The 23,780-nt window shown below is 54.5% G+C and overlaps 2 protein-coding genes across 3 annotated transcripts in view; one reads left to right on the top strand and one right to left on the bottom strand.

Annotated features, from left to right (window-relative positions):
• FAU (FAU ubiquitin like and ribosomal protein S30 fusion) overlaps positions 1-23,780 on the top strand; it is a 380,300-nt gene that overhangs the window by 198,248 nt on the left and 158,272 nt on the right. The window lies entirely within an intron of this gene.
• POLA2 (DNA polymerase alpha 2, accessory subunit) lies at positions 533-21,778 on the bottom strand. 2 transcript variants are annotated; one of them, XM_069066269.1, is made up of 18 exons: positions 21,547-21,773; positions 20,732-20,856; positions 17,364-17,458; positions 17,188-17,245; positions 15,502-15,611; positions 10,735-10,928; positions 10,061-10,149; positions 9,605-9,760; positions 9,238-9,300; positions 8,812-8,854; positions 7,897-8,021; positions 7,207-7,245; positions 6,700-6,773; positions 4,358-4,466; positions 3,496-3,602; positions 2,597-2,656; positions 1,993-2,119; positions 533-940 (listed from the first exon to the last, which is right to left on the bottom strand). In XM_069066269.1, exons 1-18 carry the CDS (start codon positions 21,641-21,643, stop codon positions 791-793), a joined length of 1,821 nt encoding a protein of 606 aa, XP_068922370.1. In that variant the 5' UTR covers positions 21,644-21,773; the 3' UTR covers positions 533-790. The 2 variants fall into 2 exon arrangements, with proteins under 2 accessions (XP_068922370.1, XP_068922369.1); XM_069066268.1 differs by lacking the exon at positions 2,597-2,656 and having other exon boundaries at positions 21,547-21,778.

Below are 23,780 nucleotides of genomic sequence, written 5' to 3'. Positions count from 1 at the left end.
AGGCAGTTAGGAGGGCGGCCACCCTGACCCAGCCTCCAGCAGAAGGATCTCCTTGCACCCATCTCATCACAAGCAGCAATGCTGTTTCCTCCTGTACAGGCCCGGCCACACTGCTGGGATCCTTGGGAAAGGTGAGTGGGGGCCTTGCCCAGCCAGCCCTGCGAGCTTAGGGCCAGACCACGCCGGCCCCTGTGAGCCTGTCAGGCCCCAGGCTGCTCAGCATTGGGCAAAGTGGCCATCCCCAGGGACCCCAGTACTGTGGGGCCTCATCCCTCCAGATGGAGAGGGCATGGGCTGCCACCCCTGTACATGAGGGGCTACGTGGGGGACGGCAGGCCCAGGCCAGCTGCTCACTCTAACAGGACCAAGATGGCAGGGAGCCCTGAGCCTCCGTTAGCACATATGCCTTCTGCTTGGGTTGGGCGGGGACTGAGGCTCTGCCTTCCCTGTCCGCATGCATACAGGTCCTGTGGAAAGCACGCTTCAGAGGAAACGGGAGAGCCCAAGAGATCACAGATGGATTGTAAAGAGGTTTCATTTTCATAATGCCGTGTTTTAGTGCTGCACAGAAAACACCTCCCTCTTCTTCCCTATATATACAGTGATCATGTCCCCACTTGGGGCTGGGTGCGGACAGCGTGCACCTATCAGAAGGGGTGGGGGGTGCTCCGTCCTCCAGGGAGAGGCCCAAAGGTGCTGCTGGGGTTGGGGTCGTGCCTGCCGGAGAGCCACCACTGGCCTCCAGCACTTTCCGGTGTCCAGACTGGTAGAGGGAGGGGAAAGGCGGGCGTCAGATCTTGACCACCTGGGCTGCCGTGCATGGGCTCTTCCTCTCACTGGTGTGGGCAGGCTGCCTGCTGATGTACAGGCGCCCAAAGGTGCCCCCCACCTGTCCCTTGGTGAGGCGCCCGGGGTTCATGCAGACACAGCCTAAGATGTCCTGAAAAGAAAAGAACACACAGATCTGGACAGGATTTGGGGGGCCTGGGGACATGTGTGAGGAAATCCCCTGACTGCAGATGAGCCTGGGTGACTCACCCAGGGTCATGGAGCCGAGGCAGGAGCCAGGGAAGCAGTGGCTGCACTCTGGTCCTCCATAGCCCCTCGGGGAAAAAAAAAAAAAGGGTCCTCACCTTGGGAGACCGTCTAATGACAGCCAAAGTTCAATGAGCACCTGCTATGTGCTAGGCACGGTGCTAAGTGCTTTATGTATACCCTGGGAAGCAGCTGCTATTATTATCCCCGTTTTACAGGTGAGGAAACTGAAGCAGACATTAAGTGACTTGCCCAGGGTCACGCAGCTAGGAAGTGTCTGAGGCTGGATTTGCACTCAGGTCTTGCTGGCTCCAGGCCCAGCACTCTGCCCCCTGAGCCACCTTGGGAGCCCATCTAAGGGCTGGAGAAGCCCTGGGTCAACAGCAGCTGGCATGGGGGAGCCCTGTGTGCCTCCATGTCACCAGAATGCCCCAAGGCCCCCAGGCCTCTGCCCTGGACGGGGTGCCCGCAGCCCCGAAGCTGAGCTCCCTCCAGATTCCAACGTGGGCCATGCTTCGGGGGCTGGCTTAGTAAAGAACCTCCGGGGTCTACTTTACAGGGAGTGGGGGTCTTAGCGCTCTAAGAGACCTTGAACTTGAAGGTCATTTAACCCCCATTTTATAGATGAGGAAACTGAGGTCCAGAGGGGTCAGATAAGTCACAGAAGGTCTCAGGCTCCAAATGGGGGGCTGGCAGGGGTGACAGGAGGTGGGAGCAGAGTTTTGGGGACCAGCCTCTTCTCAGGGCCCCTCCCCTCCAGGAGGTCAGTAGGGGCGCTGCTGTGGCGGGGGGTGGGGGTGAGGGTAGGGAGGCATGGCCGGCTCCCTGCTCTGTCCCTGCCTACACGCCCACACGCTCACACATCTGTTATGGTGACCAATGGAACACCGCCAGCAGTGGCAGCAAAGCCGCCAGTAACTGCCCTTGGGCTTCCCCCAGGCGCCACGCCAGACATACCTTCACAAAATATCTCAGCTCAGAGGGGATGATCAGGATGTCCGGCGTGACTGGAAGCTGGGCGTGGGAGTAGAAATGCTCCAAGTCGAGGCTGGTGTCCTCGAAGGGAGGGTACAGAGGGTAGTAGCTGCACAGACAGAGAGATGGCGGTCACACTGACCCTGGCCCGGCTGGAGCGAGACCGAGGCTCACAGAAGGGACAATGGCCCAAACTCATTAGCTTACAGCTGGAGAAATTGAGGTACCAAGAGCAGAAGGTTTGTCCCAAGTCAGACAGTGGGGGGAGCTGGATTAGAATCCAGATCAAATGTAACTGGGAGACACCGGACAAAATAAAGGCAAACAGCACATCCCAGCCTAGCGCTCTCCTCTTCCTCAGCTCCCAGCAGGGCCCCATCTCTCACCTGCTCTCATCCTGCCTGTGTCCCCCCAACTGGGCCTTTGTGGACACAGCCCAGGCGCCTCAGGCCGCCGTCTCTTCGGGAGGTCTGACCAGTTACAGCTGAGCTCTGGCCAAAGCTCCTGAATCTGGGCCCACAGCTCCCCCCACGGGCCTATGCTCCTGGCTGGTATCTTAGGTAAAGTCAGAAGGAATGGGCCTCACCTCCTCTGGGTCAAGACGTGTTTGAGGATTCGGCTGAATCTGTCTGAGGTGCTGGACGAGCTGGGGAAGGAAAGGCCAGACACACATGTCAGTCTGGGCACCTGGGGGGGCAAGCGTGATGTGTGCTGCAAACCCCGGTTTGTGACTGAGCACGGTGACCGCCTGACCAAGTGAGGCTAGCCCTTCCCCGGGCAGGAGGAAGGGAGGAGAGCCTGGCTGTCTTCATTGGTGGGGGGCCCCTCCCTCACAAGGGTGCTCATGAAGAAGACCCCCTGAAACGGCCCAGGGGTGACCCAGCCAGGAGCACACGCCCAGCTGACTTGGCCCACGCCTGTTTCAAACATTCCTTCCCCTCAGTGATGTGCTGGGACGGCTGAGCTGCCAAGTCCAAATTCAAATACTTGGCTGGACATGCTGGTCCCCTCCCAGGGCTGCATGCCGTTCCAGTAAGAGAAGTGCACCCCAAACCACGGAGGCTCCACTCCCGGCTCTACCATTTACAATATTGAGAGAGGCCCAGAAACATCATGGATAGAAATCAAGTCACTGTCACCCCCCTCAACCTGTCTAGGTTCCAACTCTGGATGCTAGAGGAGAAGGGTGAGTGGGAGTCAGAAAACTATCTCCCAATGGAATGAGAAGGCAGAAGAGAGAGGACTCCTGGGGTCTGAACACCAGGGACAGAGGCAGCAGCGCTGGCCATGAGCATGACCATGCCACCTGGCTGACGGCTGCCTGCCAAGGGCCTCAGTGGGGGATGTGGCCTCCAAGTGTGATCGTGCGCTCGCCAGACAACATCTTCCCATGGCTGAGGCCTGGCCTCAAAGCCAGGGGCCCTGGCAAGGGCCAGAATCCAGCTCCTGGGCTGCTGCACCGGGAGCCCACCAAATGTCTCTCACCTACTGATTTCCTCTGCTCCCATGTGAAACAGCAGGTCCGTGGAAGTCAAGCCCAGAATCACTCCATTTATGGAGAGGCTGCAGGGGTCAGACACAAAGTGTACTCTCTGGAGGGGCAAGAAGGGACATGAAGATTACTTTCCTTGAACGCCAAAGCTACAGCAGCTAGAGAGGCCTGGCTCTTTAAGGCCTTCCTACTGGGCTGGGTGTGTCACCGAGGAAGGGAGGCCAAGATCATTTATGGTAAACACAGGAATGTGCTTGTGTGCTAAAAGTGACACAGACACACACAACCTGTCTGCCCAGAAAATGCCAGGGGCACTACCAGAAACTAAAGTGATGAGCGACAGGCCAGCCCTCCTGGCATCACGCTCCCCCAGGGAGCCCAGAGCCTGAGCACGCCCTCTCCGCACCAGCCCTCACCGACAGTTCTCCAGGCGCCCTGCTGCCTCTCAAGGAGGCCCCGCTTCATTTCTGCTAAGTCAATGCTGTTGAGCTTTTCCTGAACATGCTGGTTCTCGTGCCCTCCGAGGCCCTCCAAGTGCCTGAAGATGGACACCTGGCCTCTCCAGTTTTCTCCCAGTCCCTCCTGCATGCATGGTCCTCTGCTCCAGACGGAGGCTGACCACAGCTCACCCTTCACTCCTGGAAGCTAGGCTGGGCCCTCTCCATCTAGCCCAAGATCTCACTGCCTTCTCTGGCTATCTGACATGGGCCTACAAACCCCTGGCCCTTCTAACTGCCCCTGAACTCTGCCTTCCCATCTCTGACCTGGGAAGGTAGTAATGCAAGACCTTACATGCATCCCTAGTTCAATTTCTTCTTCCATTTAGCCCAATGGGCTCGTGAGGGACACTGGTACCTTTTGGTCCTCTTTCTGGAGCTCCGGGAAGCTGAAGGGAGGCTGGGGGTACACGGGCTGATGGTGCACGTCTCGCAGGGATGGGATGAACACAAGGTGGGTGCCTGAACTGCACAGCAGGAAACAGAGAGGTGAGGTGAGTCACGGAGGAGACTGAGCCCCACAAGGGAGCAGGCACCGCAATGGGGGACTGAGTAGGAATCCCCATTGAGAATCACGGGAAGCATGAGGTGCAGGAGGCAGCTAGTTTTGTTGGGCTGCACTTCTTCAAAGGGAAGGGTAAAAGGACACGTGTGTATGCGTGTGCGTGCTCACACTGACGACAGACAACAAGCACAAGCCGGGATTGGACTGATCCTACTGTTGTGTTCTTGCTTATGTAGCCGTCCCTGATAGCGCCCTGTATCTCTCGGGGCAAACAGTAGCCCCTCCTAAGCCAGCCTCATCTGCAGGCTCTGCCATGGCACGTCCTCCCTGGGCACTGGCCCGCTCACGCTTTGGTCTCCTCTAGACCCCAACTCTGGCCATCACCATCTGTCCACCTGGGGCAAACCGCCTGAGCCCTCTGGCCTTGAGGTCACATGTGGCCCTCCAGGTCCTCAAGTGTGGCCCCCCCACTAAATCCAAACTTCACAGAACAAATAAAAGGAATTTAATAATAAAAGGATTTGAAGTTGGACTCAGTCAAAAGGCTGCACCCAAGGACCTAGGAGGCCACAGCGTCATCCCCAGGTGTCTGGCAGCCCAGTAGAACCGCTCCAGAGGGGGGCGGGGGAGGGGTTCAGGCTTCAATTACTGTCCCCACCCTGAAAAGTGAAGCTGACAAAGGGCCGTGTACAGTACAGCTGGTTTGTGAGTGAGCTGGGAAGAGGTGGGCCCCAAGCCCTTCTGTGCCATGGCTCCCAGGGGGCCACAGTCCACAAGGTGGCCCAGCTGCCACAGAGCCCCGAGTGCCCGGCTTCCCTGGAGGCCTTCAGAGAGCTATTGTTAAGAGGAAACAGCCCGGCTGCTTGTGGTTATGAACCAGCTGCAGGGGGAGGGACTGGGAAGAAAATTCCAGCTATGTTACGGGCAGGATTGCACAATTTCATACATACATCATGGTGGGAGGGTTCCCAGTCTCTCTGTCAAGTCCCCAGCATGGAAACTAGGGTACTCAGTCCCTGGTCAGGGCCCCCATCGCAGAAGGTGGCCCCTGGGCTCCTACCCTGTGCCTCAGGCCTCACTGACAGTCTGAAAATTCTCTCAAGGGGAGGGCTGGGGAGAGATATCCAACCACTGAGGAAAGTCCTCTTAATTTGGGAGGTGCTCCCCCCGCACTGGCCGCAGATGAAAGTTCCTGGTGGTGCCGTGTACGGCCCCTCGGGAACAATGCTGGGTCTGTTCTTTGTTCTATCACTCTTGGTACCACACAGTGGTGGGAGGCCAAAACCAGAAGCAAACCCTCCCACACGAGGATCTTGTCCTGCTCTGGGCCCTGCCTGACCGTCCTTGGGAAGGCAGCACAGACACCTGCCCTGGCAGTGGAGAGGTCTTAGGGCTGCGCCAGGGCCAATGAATGATCGCGCTCAGGCCAGACAGCCTGGGGAGCCTGAAAGGGAGGCCTGACCAGGAGTGTGTGGTCAGGCCCAGGCTCCACCTCCGCATAGGAGGTTACTAAATCACACCCTGGGCAAAGGTCGCACCTCTCCTTCTAAAATAACCTTTGTGATACTGACTTGTTTTTCAAAGCTTAGTTTCAGGATTATCTCAACTCTCTGCTCTCAGTCCTAAGTGAGTGAACCCCTCAAGAAAGGGGAGCCCTGTATGCCGCAGCCCTGGAGGGGAGGAAGGCGGCTTCTACTCCCCCAAATTAGAACTGCCTCCTCTCTTCTGTATCTGACACAGGCCTAAAAACTCCATTGTAATTTATTACTGTTAGGGGTTCCAGCTGCCAGTCCCCATTTGACAAAGCGAGAGCAGGGGGGCAGTCCAGGCAGGGAGAACACGGGAGAGTGGGTCAGCTCTGACGGAGGCCCCAGGCCCCAGGTCTGCCCTTTGGGACCCCTAAGAGCCCTCCAACATTTCTCTCCAATACACCCTCAAAAGATTCCCACGGAGGAAGGGCAGGAGGATGGGAAAAGGATGGCCTCATGCTTTGAGGTTTCTTTATCACGGTGTGGAGGAAGCCTTTTCCCAAGGCACCAGATGATTGGGACACTGCTGACCACAGATACTCAGCAGGCACCAGCACCCTGCTCCTGGCTGATGGTTAGCACCTCCCAAACTGCTGGAGAGAATGGGAAAAACCTGGGGAGGTGGAAGGCTCTGTGCAGGTGCTGCTGGGTATGCACAACCCTAACCTTCTCGTCCCTTCGATGACCATCCACAAATACTTCCTGAACACGTCTTCATAGGTGGTGGTCAGCTGACAGTTCTGTAAGAAAGGAAAGGGAAGGGATGGTTTGCAAGTGGCAGGATGCCGACCCCCACTCACCATCCAGAAAACAAAGGCGGGAGGGCCCCAGGGAGAGTCCTCTAGAGTGCTTTTGGCCAATGTCAAGGAGCCCCAGAGGACCCTGTTCAGGTTTGCATGGAGTTTCCTAAGCTGCCCACAGCAGGGAGAAGGGGCTTGTGCACACCCAGACTCAGGCCCCACAGACTTCACGAGGCCTCCAAGCTCTGTCTGCTTCCAGGACTCACAAGGCCTTAAAAGTGGCTGCCTCGGAAGGGACCACCTTGCTATGGGGCCCTGCCAGGGTCCTAGCTGGGGGGGAGGGGCCATTGGGTCTCCACTGGGCTGGGTGTATTCTCAAGAAGGTTTAGCCTGGCGGGGAGGCCCAAGTGTGTGCCCATGTGGAATTTCTTACCTCAACCTGTTCATGCTTAGCATCGAGGAAAGGTCCCAACTGTATGAACAGAAAGGGAAACAAAGGCAACAAGAGGGCAGGTGTAAACCAGGACGAGCCAAATGGTGGGGAGCCAAGGCCGGCTCCCTAAACGGTAACATCTCTCTAGAGCCTGAAGGGCACTGGGCAGGGGGGCCCTACATTCTGTGACACAGACCCCCGGACACACAGTCTGCTGAAGCAGCGGACTGCTTCTCAATAAAACCAACTGTGGAGCCCAGGATAAGTGCCCCACCCTGCAGGGGCTGCTCCCCAAATGAAAGCGCCCTCTGAGCCATTCCCACTGCCTGGCCCACCGAGACTAAGAAGAAGGGCCGCTGTGCTTGTGGGCGTGGTCAAAGGAGGACCGTGTCAGCCCACGTCTCCATGTGTGACCTGGCTCATGCCTCATAAGCATGGTGCTTGTGAGGGAGGAAAGGAACGAACTCTCGGCTGTCCAGGCTGGCCTAAGGTGCTAGACACATAGACACAGGAAACAGAAGTGGCAAGAAGCTGAGAGCTGAGCCAGGCTTCTCTGTGTATGCAGGCATCTACCTCCCTAAACACATCAGAGCCACAGAAAGCAGAGCAGGCTGGGTGGAGGAGCCAGGAGGCCCATGCTTCAGGGAGAGGGCCAGCTGTGGCCACCGCTGCCACCCAGGGGCCGCTCACCAGAATGCAGACGTCCGGCTGGTCTCTGTTGATGACACTCATCAGGTCGATCATGGGGTCATAAGTGACACTGTCCGATGTCATGTAAGGCCCGCAGGCCACCAGGATCATCCGCTGCTCTGAGTCTGGCAAGGACAGCGTGAGTCAAGAGGCTCTGTCAACATGACAGGATGCTGGGATTGTGCAGGAGGGTGCTGGAAGCCTCCCGCCAAGGGCCGCCATCAGGCAGCTCCGCTTCCTTGCCTGCCTCCTGCGGGCCCTGCACTGCCCTGGCCCCTAACTGACCCCCCGCTAGGGACCACTGCCCTGCACAGCTCACCAAATGCCAGCACGTTGTGCTAGGAAGGTGCCGTTACAGCCCTTGCCAAGGGTCTGTTTGCTTGCAAAGAGAAAAGGCCAGTGAGCCTCTGAAACAAGTTCCTCACGTGTGACAAGCAAACGTCATTCCCCCTCCTGCTTCTGGGCTGGACTTCCATACTTCCAGGACATGACTTCATTCCCCAATGCAGATTGCAGCTTTCCTCTGGTCTGGTAGACCACATTGTGGGCCCTGTGGGCTGGCCTGGGACATGCTTCCCTGGCCTAGCTGGGCTGGGCCCACCATGGGAGGACAGTGGGAGAACATCCTCATGTAAACCCTGGCTCTGCTGTCCTCAGGAATTCTTTGGCCGTGGTCCTCCAAAATACGTCAGGATTGGGCTAGGCCCATGTCCCTCCCATCGCCCTCACCAGCAGCCTCTGCCAAACTCCCAGCTCCCTCCCCCATCACTGTTACCGCTGCCCTCAAACACCCCAGGGAGTCTGCTCCAGGTTGGAGAAGTCACACTCTGGGACACTCCGCCTACAGCTACACGATGGCAGAAATCAAGCATGGCTTTCTCCAAAACGAATTCTATTTTTAAAACCCAAACTCACCTCCATCCTCTTCTGTGGGCTGGTAGAAAGGAAGAGGCACTCCCTTAAAAGCAAGAAAAAAAAAATCTAAATTATGGATCTGTTTCCTGTCTTTGGCTGGGTGGGAGGTGGCAAAGTTGTCCTGTCCCATCCCCTTCTTGAGTGGCCTAAGAGACGGCTGGCTCCAGACAGCGAAGGTGGCAAAGGAAGAAAGCAGGGCCCATTGCTGTCCTGGGGAGACGCCTCCCTCTGGAAGCTTTCAAGCTGTCTGCCACAGCATGTGGGCATGGTGATGCCTGGGAGAGACCCCGCCACCACGGGTCTAGGTGTCCAGGAGGCTACAGGTCACAGGTCAGGGCTTGAGAAGCAAGTGAAAGGCTGCACTGAGGCCGAGGAAGGGGGTGAGACCCCCTAGGACGAGATGCCCAGGCGGAGTGAGCTCCTCACCTCGTAGAGTTTGGTGGCGATGAACTTCTTTCCTGTGGTATTGGTTCCCTCCATAACAACAACCTGAAGACAAGGAGCAGAACACAGTGACCAGAGGAGGCTGGGAACTGACTGATGACGCAGGCTCCTGGGAAGCATGACCGTGTTACTGGCCTCCCCGCGCCCTAGGAAAGGACCTGAGGCCTGCCTGCATTCCCCGAGGGAGCCAAGAAGTCCCTGGACCAGGTGATGCCAGTGTGGTGTTGGGAGCACCTGGTGGGGGGCCTACACCTCCCACCAGGGCCAAGATCCAAGAAGTGGCTCAGAGCCCTGGGGCTCTGTCCCCTCACCACCCCCCCCCGCTCCGGGGTGATGCTCTCAGCCTCACCTGGCCAGGAAATAGAGAATATTCCTTGAGTTCAGAGAGATCCACTGGGATCTGAACTCCCAGGGAATGCTCCCGGTCTCCTTCCAGAATCACTGATTTTGGATTCAACTTCCCATTGCTATCACAACCAATCTGGCCCAGCAAAGTGACAGGTTCCTGGGGAAGGAACGAGGAGAGTGTGAAAATGAGAGCCGGAGATGGGAACCCCCAGCCCCCCTCCACTCCCTGCACCATTCTGACCCAAGTGAACATGGGGGCTTAAAAATGCCAACCATCAGAGGTCAGTTTAGATGGCAAAGGGACCTGGGGCTATGGCTGGAAGTCCCACTCACTGCAGCTGCCCCGTGGCAGAAGGTGGAACTCACTTGTCCTGTCACGTATAAGAATCTACCCCCAGGGGGAAGCCCATGACGATGTCTGGCCAGGTGGGCAGCAAAATAGCTCACTGACACTCACCTGCGCCGGCACTGAAATGGGACTAAAGGCCTCGATCTTGTGAAGTTCCTTCAGCTCACAGCCCAGTTCTTCAATCCTGCAGGTCAGAACTGGAGGTGGAGGACCAAGGGTCTGAAGGTTCAGCAGAGGAAATGTCCCCCTCCCTCCAGGGTGCTGTCAGTGTGGGCAGGGGCTCTGGGAGCCCGGCCTGGGAGAACCTCTCCATCTGCCCCTGCCCCCACTGCGTCAAGGGAAGGGGCCGAATATGGAGAACATCCACACTTCCAGCCCGATGCCTGTCTGCCAGGAAGCAAACTGTTTCTCTCCAGCCTCCACCCAGAGCCTCAGTCTCCCAAATGAAGCAAGTGTCTTTCCCGATGTGGGAGTGATGCAGCGATGATGGTGGCATCTTCCCCAAGAAGCACCGGGTGAAGGGAGGAGTCCTAATAGCACCAGCGGAGGCTGAGGGATTGGCTCCAGGGCAGCAGCCAGGAGCCCAGATCTTTTTGACCTATCCACTACAGTGACCTGACTCCTGAATGGGACATGACTGGCTCATGCCACAAGGCCCAAGTCCAGCACAGCCACTGGGGGAAGTCGACAATGGCAGCCCTGAGATGTCGCTCGACCCCAAACAACTGAGGCCCTAGCAGACCAGGCCCTGTCCAGGGCCCCAGTGAGGGTGCGGGGGTTACCTTCTCGGATGTCGGACAGCTTCTGGAACATGGATTTGTAGGGCCCGGTGATGGCTCTGGAAGCATCCAAGACTTTCACACGGAGGCTGCCGCTGCCTCCTTTCCCTGACCAAGACATTCCCTGCGTGGAGCCAAAGGAGGTCACGATCTCTCCCCGGTTGCTTCTGGAGCTGTACTTCTGGGAGGGCGTGGCACTGAATGGGAACAAAGCAGGGACAGGCTGGGTGCCATGTTTGCCATGCAGACATGGGAGCAGAGGTGGCACCAGCCACATGCCAGGGGTCCGAGCACTCAGAAGGAGGGGCTGGCTGCGGACTGTCCAAGAATAGACCATAAGACCACCAAGGATGCCTGGAGGGGTTTGGCTACAGGGTGCCCCCCAGGAAGGCCTGGGGCCATCGGGATGCCCACCTGGGGAAGCAGCAGTGCTAAAGGAGGTCCTCGGTGCCTGTCAACACCATGCCCCACAGACCACACCCAACCATCCCAAACTCTGATGGGTCAGCCCAGCCCCTGGCTCTCTCCATCATCCCTCAGCCTAGACATCTAAGGGCTACAGGGACTTCTCCAAAACCAGAGTCAAGATGGCGGCAAGGCCTGGGGATGAGGGGACTCTGGGGACCCCAGCCCCTCTTCCACTGTCACCCAAGCACTTCCTCTCTCTGGCCCTGGAAATGGAGCATCTCCACAGGGTCCCTCATGCTGTGACGGTGTGGGAGCTGGGGAGGGCTGAGAGAACTCATCATCTCTTCCCAGCTGAGTGACCATGGGCAAATCATGTCTCTCTGGGCCTGTTTCCTCCTCCAAAAAACAAATCCCAGAGTCAGAAGAACATGAGTCCAACCCTTACTTAAGCCAGTCTTCTCTATCACAGGCCTGACAAGTGGGCCCCCAGCGTGGCTCCCTCCTCCTAAGGGGCCCATCCCAGCTGGGGCTCTTCTCTCTAAGAACTTCAGGCAGCTTGTTCCCCCCCCACCCCCCGGAAAGGCCCACCCTCTCCTTCTTTTCTCCTTCCTGGTGTCTATAATGGGCTGGATTCTGCTTGAAATCCAGCCCTCCAGAGTTCAGCTGAGCTGCTGTGGCCCTAAGTCTGCTCTAGCCATCCCCAGGCCCTTCCACTGAACCCGCCTGGAACTCCTCCAGGCACCATCCAGCTGATCAGCTTAACGTCCTTCCTGCAATCTAGGGCCCAGCAGAGCAGAGGCACCGTCCCCCTCCCAGGCACCTGGCCCATCTAGACGGGCACTGCAGAGCTAGGTAGGGGACAAGGAATTAAAAGGAGAAAAACATTCATCAAAGCAAATCAACATGGGCTGCGCACCCACACCCAGCTTTTATAATTAAAATGCTCAGTTAAAGGAAAACAAAACAATTCTTTGAACCATTTAAAATCCCACTAGTTTTTAGGCCCTGGAGGGTGACTAGGGGCTGTGCATGTGTAATGGAGATCCCCCTGGGAAGCACTGAATGATTCCTAGCTAGTAGGTAACCAGGCAGCCCATGGCTCAGTGGACAGAGCCATGTGGCCCTGGGCAGGTCATTTTACCTGTTGGCTTCCCTTTCCTCATCTGTAAAATGAGCTGGACAAAGAGCTGTCAAACCCCTCCAGTACTCTGCCAAGAAACCCCACGGACACCACGGACAGTGCTGGGAGGCGATGGTCCAGGGGCCACAAGGAGTCAGCCAATAGCTGTACCAGACCACCTTGGCCAGCTGCGCCACTTCCGTGTGTGCCATGCCGGGCATCATCACAGCAGTCATGTCTCACCATTCTCTGGTCACGGTCATGAGTCCATTATATAACCAGCATAAATCACCAATGGCGCCGAGACTCCGGCCTCCAGGAGCAAATACAAAACACCCATTTTGGCCTTCATCACCTGCCCCTCCTCCCTTCAATCTTTTTTTTTTTCTTTTTGAAGGGCAATTGGGGTTAAGTGACTTGCCCAAGGTCACATGGCTAGTTTTATATTAAGCGTCTGAGGCTGGCTTTGAACTCAGGTCCTCCTGACTGCAGGGCTGGTGTCCTATTTGTTCGCCACCTACCTGCCCCCCTTCAATCTTCTGACACCTGACCTCCAGCCTCCTCTGCTGTCCAGCACCCCTGGCCTCCGGGGACTCCACAAACAAGACCCTCTATCTCTCAGCCTGGGCATTTTCTCTGGCTGTCCCTCAGGCCTGGGCCCCTCTCCTTCCTCTTCTTGGACCACAGATTCCCCCTGGCTTCTTTAGTCCGAACTAAAGCCCTGCCTTCTGCAGGAAGCCCTCCTCAATCCCTTTAAATTCCAGGGTCTTCCCCCAGTTCATGATTTCTGACTGACCCCATATAAGGCCTCCTCTGTGCCCCCCATTAGACTGCAAGCTGCCCGAGGGCAGGGATTGTCTTTTTGCCTTCCTCTGTATCCTCAGTGCCTGGCACAGGTACTTAATCAATGCTAGCCAATTCATTGTCCTAGGGATCTGAGGGGAGCCACAAACGGAGGCCACCCAGGTCTGGGCAGGAGAGCCGGGAGAGGCCTTGCAAGGTGGGCTGAGGGGCCCGTCTGGGGCTGCACAGGCAGCAAGTGGCCAAGCCTGGGCCTGGGTCTAGTGGCCAGAATGTCCTGCCATGCTAGCTGATCACCAGTGATGGACAGGTCTGCGTCCCTCACATCTGAATCACAAACCCAGGCTACAGAAAGCAGATTATAATTTCTTTCTGCTCCTCAGCAATTCAGGAATCATTTTCAGAATTTATGAAACCCTGTTTCTGCTGTCAGCTTTAGTAGCCTGCATCAGAAAAGGCTGAGGCAGCTTCTCCAGTGTTCTCATCCTGCCCCTCCCTTCCTGTGAACCATTTAAGACAAGCCCCTTGCCTACAAGGGCTCAAACTCAGATCAGTTTTAAACTGTCTCACAGCTCAAAGGCTTATGTGATTAAAAGACCATCCCTCTGGGACAGTGGCTGGCACCAACGCTCACCCCCACCCCATGAGAACAGCCCTCTGCACATGTAGTTTCAAGGATGCCCCCAAACAGCCCCCTCCCCCAGACTACATGGAGTCTCCCAAATTTAATAACATCGCTTGGAGGCATGGGACAGTTTGCACTCTGTTCCACTCTGCACTCAAAGTTTTACTTTCCAGAGGAGTATTAAAATTCAAGGTAAACTGCTGGTACCCACCCCAGGAGGGCAAAGGCAGGAAGAAAGGCCCAAATATGGCCAAGGGTTTGTAGCACTAAACAGCAGATACCCACAGAGTGGAGGAATGTTGACGACCAGTGTGTAAAGGTCAAAATGCATCATTGTGCCCTAAGAAACGAGGACCAAGAAGGACTAGGAAAAGCTGAGAGGACGTCTATGAACAAGGCGGATGGAGGCAGGCTGGACCCAGAAAACGAGCCCTACCAAAGACGTCAGAAATGGGAGCAGAGAGAGCAAGAACAGAAGGAGCCAGATGCTGCTTGATTCTGATAACCAAGCTGGCGGCCAGGGAGGAGGGCAGAAAAGGCAGTGCACTGAGCTCCCACAGCTGCCCTGCTTTCCTTCCCTCGTCCTCTCTTCCCTTCAATGATGCCTCTCTGGATCGAGGAGGGGAAAGGATATACTTGGAAACAAAAAGACACCAAGAACTTTTTTTAAAGCACTAAAAAAAATTAAGGGATCCCCCCCACCCCCCCACCCTGGCCCGCAAAGTGTCTGTGCCCAGCGCCTTGCTGGTCAATGCAGGGCTGACACTGGAGATGAGCCGCCCCTACAATGCTGTTCTTCATGCCCTAAATGCCTCTTGCTTATTCTGCTCCCCTGGGCCCTGTCCTTGGAGTTTGGGGGTAATGGATTCCACATACCGTGTTTCCCTGATAATAAGACCTATCCTGAAAATAAGCCCGCCCCTTACTGTGTAAGATTCCTCTAAAATTAAGCCCTCCCCCGAAAATAAGCCCTATTGAGATTGCTACTGTAGTGAAGGTGATCCCCAGCGTTACACGCTACATTACGGTACCCTCTGTATGCACACCCCCCCGTGAAATGCACGCCACACTCCGAACTGCATCCAATCAGAGCTGCAGCAGTGAGCGCGTCATCCTGTTCTTCCCCAGTGACTTGCTTATTGAATAAAGGTACACTTTTTTGTTCACATTTACCTGTTTATTAAAATTGCTGTCAATGTTCATTAAAATAAGCCCTCTGGTGTTTTTCTGTCCAAAAAAATTAATAAGATAGTGTCTTATTATCGGGGAAACACGGTAGGAAATGGCAGTGGATGGGCTTCCAGAACCCCAAGGCTAAGGCCCCTGACCTCTCTGGAGAGGACACGCTGCCTTGGCGCTGAGGGGAAGGATCTCTCTATCCAGCCAGCCTGAAGCTGCCATGCCCAGGAAAAGTCCCAGCTCCATGTAACTCGAGGGAGGGAGCAGAAGTAGGTTATGTAACATTAGAGGTGCTGATTAGGTTTCTTTAAAAACATATAAAAACAACTCCTAATCCTTTGGCCATTTTAGAAAAAAAAAACGCAACAAGAGAAGCCAGTTAAATCCCATTTGCACCAGCTGGCAGGTTATCAGCAGTTCCTTATCTAGGAAGCAAGCCCTTGAAAACAGGGTGGAAACCAAATTTCCTCAATGACTCTAAGATACAGTAATTTTCCACAAAGGAAGAGCCAAGAGGATGTGAGCTGAGCAGGGGTAGAAAACAGTCAGCGGCACCAAACACTGGCTCTCCACACAACAGCCCCTGTTCTTGTGGTAACTAAGACATCTGCCTCCAAGAACTGAATCTGGCCCATACCTTGGAGAGAAGCTGGATGGGGAGAAGAGCAGATGAGGACTGCGTGTGGCCGACACATTCCGCTTGGACTGGGGAGTCTCCGGCGTGCTGACACTGCGCTTCTGAGAACCCTGCAAGCAGGACAGCCCGTCAAGGGCCAGGCAACGTTAAGTCCAAGCCGGCGAGAGTCCACCAACGAGTGAGGGCGTTGACCGTTAGCTCTGGAGGCCCAGACTTGTCCCAAACCCCTGCTTCCAAGGCCTACATGCCAATACATAAACACAGCCACTTCAAGTGTCCCCCAAAGCCCCATTCTGATGACTCACCAAACAAGGCTGTCAAGGGCTACATAAGGTGGTGCTTCTTACTAAGCCGCCATGCCATGCCAAGGCAGGACAGGGATGGAGTGTGTGTTTTCTGAATGAAGGTCAGTTTGGTCAAACTTGTAGATGTCCCACAGCAGGCTAGCTTCTGGGCCTTAATTTTTGGCCACAACAAGTCCCAAAAGCCATCTATAAGCCATGGGGGACTAAAACCTGCCTTACTGAAGGGAGTATCCTCATCGATAAAGCCACAAACCCTGGAAGTCTCAAAAAAGGTCCAAGGCAGGAACATTTCTCTGGTTGACTCCTGGCTGACCAAAATGGCTCCTTCTCCTCCCCCCTCTGTGCTTTACTAGATACCAATCAGTTCTGCAACACAAGCTATCACAATCTGATGATATGACAGTTAGGGCTAAGTCACCAATAATTCTTAGCAGTTTATTTATTCAGGCTTTTTCAAATTAAAAAAAAAACAACAACAAAAAACGGGAATGATTCCAGCCAGATAATGTGTCTGAACTCCCTCCTGAGAATTCTGTATTTTACTCTTTAATCAAAGCCCCAGGATGAGCCTTGCACTGTGAGGAAAACCGGCAGGTTCTGGAATGCTGGGAATCCACTTTCTCTAACTTAGCTTGTCAGATTCTAGACAAGAGGAAAAACTGGGCTCCTCTTTCCCTGGGGGAAGGCCTGGGAATAACTTGGCTGGAAAGGAGGAAGGAGAAAAAAGAAAGCTCTGCCTGGAAGCAGAGGCAGCACTTGGGCTCCCTCTGAAGGCCCAACGAGGCCAGGCTCATTAAAAAGGAACGCCTCCAAATGTACAGAAAAGCCACTTTTCATTTCATTTCATTTCAAGTTGTCCCAAATCAAGCGACAATACGGCCACCATCCAGGAGAAGCCTTCCTTGCTGGGCATCTGTGGGGCCTTCCCACCATGGGTGTTCCCCTAGGTATCCTGTCTAGAGCTTGTCTGGACACAGCACCGGGAGCCTCCTGAGGGCAGACAATGTCCTTGGCCTTTCATGGTATCCCTAGAATTTAGTATAGTGCCTGCTATACAGTAGGAGCTTAGTAAATGCTTATTTACTGACAGATCTAGGTGCAATCTCATATGGCAACCACGGTTTTAAATGACAAAAATTTTAAGTGATTTAAAAAACCAAACCGAACCAAAACACTTTCCAATGAAGCTCTTCTCCCTTCTTTGGTACATGAACTGACCTAACCTTGAGCTGCAGAGAGGCTGGACAAAGTCAGGCTCAGCATGTGCACTCACTTCCTTTCCTGGGACACAACGGAGTTCCAGAGAGCAGCCTCTGGCCCTGCATGGATGCTTGGGCTAATGGGCTCGAACCCTGAGCTTTTGGGGGGAGGAGCTACTCACCTTGGAGGGTGTGGTGTAGGAGTTCAGCAGGGTCTCTTCTTTGGCCTCAACTTCAATCCTGAACATCGGGAGTTATGGAAAATCGGCGTTAATCGAGGCCCTGCTCCCCACAAGCCCTGGGAGGCCGGGGCTTGGGACATGCTGCCGGTGCCCACTTCCTCGATGGAAAAGGATACAGCTCTTGAATGGAGACGATGTCCCAGGTTCCTTGGTGGCCACTGTCCTTCTTGGTGGCACCGTGCCGGGCTTTGGCTCTCCTTTTGTTCAGAAACTGAGGAAGAAAGGAAGGTGGGGACTCGGTGTTGGCCCAAGTCTCAAGGCGTTAGCTCTCATTGAATAAATGGATATCAAGCGCTAGGGAAGACAGTGAGTCCAAGAGTGGAACAAGAAACAGACAGAGACAAAATGAGTTTGGGCGGATTTCCTGGAAGGGAATAATGAGACGAGGTTGGAAACACTGGGGGGTAAGGGGGTGGCGGAGAGCCTTGATATCAGTCAGATTCTCCTGAAGTTTACTCAGTGGGATAAATGGAGTCACTTCAGATTTCTGAGTTTCTCTGGATTGTGACAAAGCACAAGGTGGGGGAATCAAAGGCCACACACCTGTCTGGGAACGGTTGTAATTGTCCCAGTGTGTGAGAATGAGCATAAGACATGCTTGGGGGGGGGTAATCCATGGGCCTTGAGAGCCTGCTGGGGAGGGAGACAGACGTGCCAACGGGAACCCCAAGACTTCATCATGCAGCAGTTAGACCAGGGCTGGAGTTCCATGTGCAGTACATGAGGCTGCTGGGCAGAGGGCTCAGTGACAGAAGAGACCAACACAAGACCTAGGGGAGTTAGCAAAGAGAAGCAGGGGAGGGCCACAAGGTAACAGGGCCTCAGACATCCAAAGGAAAAAGAAGATCCAGCAGGAAGGGTAGCCAGCAGTGCAGATGGCTGGGCATCAGCTGTCTAAGAGGTTCCTGGGGACCAGGGGGCACCAGGTCAGGAGAATGGGGGCCAGGAATGAACCAAGAGATGACAAAGCACCATCTCCCCTCCTCAAAGGATTCATTCAAGATAAGGCAGAGGCTGAACAGAAGGGAGGAGAGGAAGGAGAGGCACCTTCGCAGAAGCTCAGCAGTGAAAGGTAAGCAGAGTCAAAGGAAGGCCTGGAGACTGGGGAAGCCAGGGATTGTCTGGAGGCAAATGGCAAGGAGGTAGCCAAGGGGGAGAGAGTAATGAGGGAGAGGAGTGGGGCCTCGTGGAGGGAGGCCCTGAGGAGGCCGGGGACACAGGTCTGTCTGTCCCAGCCCGGAGGAGCAACAGAAGCAGAAGCCAGCAGGGGACCCGATGTCAGATGGGTGGCCGCTCCAGCCACCTCTTCGTAAAGGTTGGGAGACTGAGACTTCTTCTGAAGGCATTCAGCTTTTCCAAATGGTTATGTTTCTCGTTTCCTGTACTTATTTTTTTACATCAGACAAAATGACATTTAGCTTCTTTGGGGACCAGATTTCAGGAAACGCCACTGACGTTATCATAACCTACACTTTGCACACATGGTGAGTCCGGGTACCCAATGCAAACAGTGCCAGGACGGCTCCACACACATCCAGTAGAGGGCAGGCTTTCACACCCACTCACTCTAAAAGACCCCCAGGGCAACACAGACAACTGTCTTGGTGCTGGAAGTTCCAGTAGGGATGGTAGAGTCCTTGGCTGGGTTGTTTCACAGATGGTATTTTGTAAAGGTTAATACTTAATGGAATGTGCTTCTGCTGTAAGGAACGAGGGTTGTGACGGGCACAGAGAAGCATGAAAAGCCTGGCCTGAACTGATGCAAAGTACAGTCAGGAGAGACAAGAAAACAAACCACACAAAGGCTATGGCCACAGAAATGGGATCGGAACCATGGCACAGTTAAAAATGAACGTTACAAAGCTGGCTTCCAAGGAGAGACACAAGTTCACACCGCCACCTGTTTTATTGCAGAGGGCAGTCCCAGGTGTGCAATATTGCATAGAATGTCTTTTTTTCAATGGACTGGTCAGTTGTATTGAATTTTTCCCTTCCTATTTTCGTTATAAAATTTTTTTGTTAAGGAGTGGCTAGGTGGCTCAGCGAGTAAAGCGCCTGGCCCCGGCGTCAGGAGGACCCGAGTTTGGTTTTGGCCTCAGACACCTAACACCCACACAAAAAAACTAGCCGTGTAACCTTGGGCAAGTTACCCCCAATTGTTCTCCAAAAGGAAAAAAAAAATTTTTGTTAGGAAAAAATTTCTTTGTTATAAAGGATAGCTCTCTGGGGGGGGGGGGAACAAAAGGGAAAAAGGGGGGATTTAAGGAAATATAAAAAAAAAGATAACCAATATAGTCTATTTTAAAAAGAAACCTATGGGCTCTCTCTGAAGCTAGACTTGGGAGAATGTACTGTTCATCAAAGCTTAATATCTAATGTGACAAAAGAATGGTTTCACGAGGAAGATGAAAACGATGTTCCAACAACTTGTTTGCTCAATGCCAATTTTTTTTTTTTTTGCTTTTTGGAGGGGGGAGGGCAGGGAAATTAGGGTTAAGTGACTTGTCCAAGGTCATATGGCTAGTAAGTGTTAAATGTCTGAGGCTGGATCTGAAACAGGTGCTCTATTCACTGTGCCACCTAGCCACCCCTCAATGCCCAATTGTATAAAATATTTGGCTATAAAGGGATATTAAAAGTTTTTTAAAGGTGTTAAAAAAAAAAAAAGCTATTCAGCCCCAATGATTTCAGGGGCTTCTGGTGTGTGGGATGAAGACCCTGGCCTCTGCCTTCAGGCCTTCAAACTGAGCTTCCAGACTTTCCAGAGTTGTGGCAGTTTGGGAAAAATCCCACATGAATACCTGACCCCAGGGCAAGGCTTGGTGAGTGAGTGAGATGGCCTGGGGGACCAAGATGCCCCTGGGCACAGGGGAGAAGGAAAGGCTCGGTGGCTCCAGTAACCTTGGGATGATTCCAGCCACAGCAAGATACTATGGACTGGGAGAATAACCAGCCAGACAAGGGTCAGTGGTTTGGGAGCAGGAAAAGACCCAGAGAGGGGAATTTTCTCAGCCAGACAGGAGGTGGGAGGGTGAAGCATCTGAGGATGAAGGCGAGAGTAAACTTTGGGCAGATGAGTATGAGGTCCTAGTGGACAGGATGTGAGACACGGGCGCTTTGAGGAAGACTGAGCAGTGGCAGAGGCAGATAGGTAGCTGAAGGTCTGCAAAATGCTTTACAAATATTATCTTATTTGATCCTCACAACAACACTGGGAGGTAGATATAATTATCACCCTCATTTTACAGGTGAAGAAATGGCGGCAAACAGGGGTTAAGTGATTTGCCCAGGGTCACACAGCTAGCGCGTGCTTGAGCTGGGATTAGACTTGTCTTTCTGACTCCTTAAGCAGACACAACTCACATTACAACTACACTCAGTCACACCCCTTGCATGTAACTGGGGCTCCTTATTATTTACAGAACAACGAATGCTGGACATCTGTCTCCAGCTGCCGGACCATTCCTCGTTCCTTTGCTCTTACCTCATTTTCAAAGGAGGCGAGGTTCTCCAAGGTGAGATAGACTTTGCCGGTGTTGTTGCTGAAGGCCACAAGCTCGGCCACCAGCTGGTCCTCAGTCCGCCGGTACAGAGGGCACAGCTCCGCTACTGCAGGGACACAGGGACAAGGCAGGAATCAGTGGCTGGGAGAGAGAAGAGCCTTCCTCTGAAAACCTCCCTGGCAGAGTTGGAAGCTCTCTCCCCATCACCCAAGAGTCTTGGTGCTGGGGGGGGGGGCTCCTGCCCTCCCTTACACTGGGTAAAGCTACTTAATGTCCAGACTCCCAAAGGAGTCTTTGAAAAACAAGGCTGGGGTCATTTGGGGACCAGCCTGGGGAGCGTCTGGGCCGGGAGCAGAGGGTGAGAAAGGAGAAACGCAGAGAAGCCCCGGGGGGGCTAGCTCTGTGAGCAGATGCAGGAAACAACGGACACCTGCCCCCCAACTCAAAAGGATAAGGGTGCCCCTTTATGGAGGGGGCTGGCTGCAGGTCACAAAGGAGGTGAGGGAGCCCCACCTTCCAAGCCTGACTGTAGTCCCTCCACCCCCTTTAGCTGGCGCTTCACATACAGTAAGCTCCCTTCCTCCACCCACAGTGTGTCGGGGGTACAATGGAATAAGATGACCCCGATTCTTTAAAGAGCTCCACTCTAATGGAGGGGCCCACGGGGGCTCTGGGGGCTGGGGGAGGGTCGGGGAAGGCTTCCTGCAGATTCTGGCGGGCCCGAGGAGGGGGCATGCTGGGGGCGAGCCGGCTGGGGCAAAGGCTCGGCGAGGGGAGAAGAGATGTGTGCGCTCACGCTTCTCGTAGGCCGCCTCCTCGCAGTCCAGGCCGAACATCTGCAGCTCGGAGGCCAGGCGCTCGGCCGACACGCAGCCGGCGTCCCCAGGCCCCATCCTGGCCGCCAGGTACCGGTAACCAAAACGGCCCGAGGAGAAAAAAAAAAAAAACCCGCCAAACTCCTCGGCGCGCAAGCGCTCTGCCCCTCCAGGCTTCGTCCAATCCCTTTCGCCCTGCCCCGGCGCGCGTGCGCACCACCCACTCTCATCCTACCGCCTTGGGCTGCGTCTGTCCTGACGCAGGCGCGCTGGGTGCCGGCGGGGGGGGGGAGGGAGGAGGAATGCGCACGCGCAGTTCTCAGTTCGGGGGAGGGACGAGAGAGCGGAGGCAAAAGGCCGCACCTCCCTCCCTTCCTCCCTCCCTCCCCCCTCCCCCCCCAACCATCGGCAGGTCGGGCCGTAGAGGGAGGTTTTTTGCTTGTCTCCCAATAGCTGCTCCCGGGCTCGAGTCTTCGAGCTTAATCCCACCTTCTGCAGGAAGCCTTTGCAGCCCTTCAGTGCTGGTGCGTCCCCCAGGGACGATCTCCAGTTTACCCCGCCCCGCTCCTGTTTTGAAGCTGGCTGTCTGCCTCCCTAGACTGGGCGCTCCCAGAGGGCAGGCCGACTTCCGCCTCTCTTTGTACCCCAGCGTCTGGCCCCGGGCTTAGCACCTGCCTCGAAGGGCTGTAGTGAGCACCAGACGAGAGTCCGTGTGCCCCGTGCTTGGCAAACCTTACAGCATTATACACATTTTAGCTATTAATGTACACTTTTGATTGGCTGAGGGGTCATTTTATTTCTGTCTTTGTATTTCTAGAACCTGACACATAGTAGGTGCTTAGTGACTGATTGCCTTTCCAGTTCTACGTGTCACTGGCTGATATTGCTTGTCCACGTTCGTTACGGCTGTTGTCACTGTGTCCAGGGGCCCTTCTCTAAGGGAGAGGCTCTCAGCAGCTCCGGCACTGCCTGGTTGACCTGAGAGGATCTTGGGTGGCCGTGCAGAGGGCTGGGCAGCTTATCCCAAACCTCGAGGTGTGGAGATGCAGGCGCTGAGTGCAGCCCCGTGGGATGCCCGGCGCGCGGGATGATGAGGGTACAGACACCCAGGACCTGGGCCATGGCCTGACAGCTGGGCTGCTTTTGTGCCCTCTACCTGCAAAGTCTAGGCCCCATAAATGTCTGGGGGGCATGAATGAATGAATGCCTCTCTTGTACTTCTCAAAGGGAGTGAATCGGGAAGCCTCCAGTTGGACATTTTTTGAGAGCAGCAAAAGCAGCTTTACTGCAGATAGAAAGGAGGACCATGGCTAAGAATAATAGCTGATGCGAGCAGGGGTTAGATAAGTCAGAATCAGGCCAAATCAGAGGCTTCCTTCCTCCCTGTCCTGCTCTCTATCCACTGCGCCACCCAGCTGCCCATGACTCCCACCATCTTTGAGTGGGAAAGACCTGAGCTCCCCTAGTTAGATCAACCCAACAGCTGAGCAAGCATCCCCTTCATTTCACTGTAGCGCAGGGGAAAGGGCACACCATGGGGCCAGGGAAAGGGTGCCGGGCTTGGAGTCAGAGGAGCTGGGTTTGAATCCCACCTTTGTCACTTACTGTCTATATGACCTGGGACAAGTCACCCAACTTCTCAACCTTCGGGCTGCACTCAGTGGTCCCTGAGATCCCTTCTCCCTCTAAACATCTGCTCAGACAATCCTCCGCCCATGCTGGCTAATCCTTGGCGAACGTTCTTGCACAATCATTCATGAAATGCTTACTCTGTTGAATATTTTGGACACGGACAAAATAGCCAGGGCTTTAAGTACTTCACAGAGATTAACTCATTGAATTCTCAGAACAGCTCTGTTAAGCAGGGACTACTATTATCCTCATTTTACAGGATCTTACTAGCCAGAGTCGGAGGCTGGATTTGAACTCGGGTCTTCCTGACGCCAGGCCCAGCCCTCTCACTCCTGCTACCACATACCGTGTTTCCCTGATAATAAGACACTGTCTTATTAATTTTTTGGACAGAAAAACACCAGAGGGCTTATTTTCAGGGGAGGGCTTATTTTAATGAATATTGACAGCAATTTTAATAAACAGGTAAATGTGAACAAAAAAATGTACCTTTATTCAATAATGAATTCAATAAAGAACAGGATGACGTGCTCAGTGCTGCAGCTCTGATTGGATGCATCTCTGAGCGCTGCGTGCGTTTCAC

This window comes from Petaurus breviceps, unplaced genomic scaffold (genome assembly GCF_028583685.1).
Source record: "Petaurus breviceps papuanus isolate PSGF00001 unplaced genomic scaffold, PetGlider_PUasm1.0 90721, whole genome shotgun sequence".
Classification (NCBI taxonomy): domain Eukaryota; kingdom Metazoa; phylum Chordata; class Mammalia; order Diprotodontia; family Petauridae; genus Petaurus; species Petaurus breviceps.
This window is presented reverse-complemented; position numbering and strand designations above follow the sequence as displayed.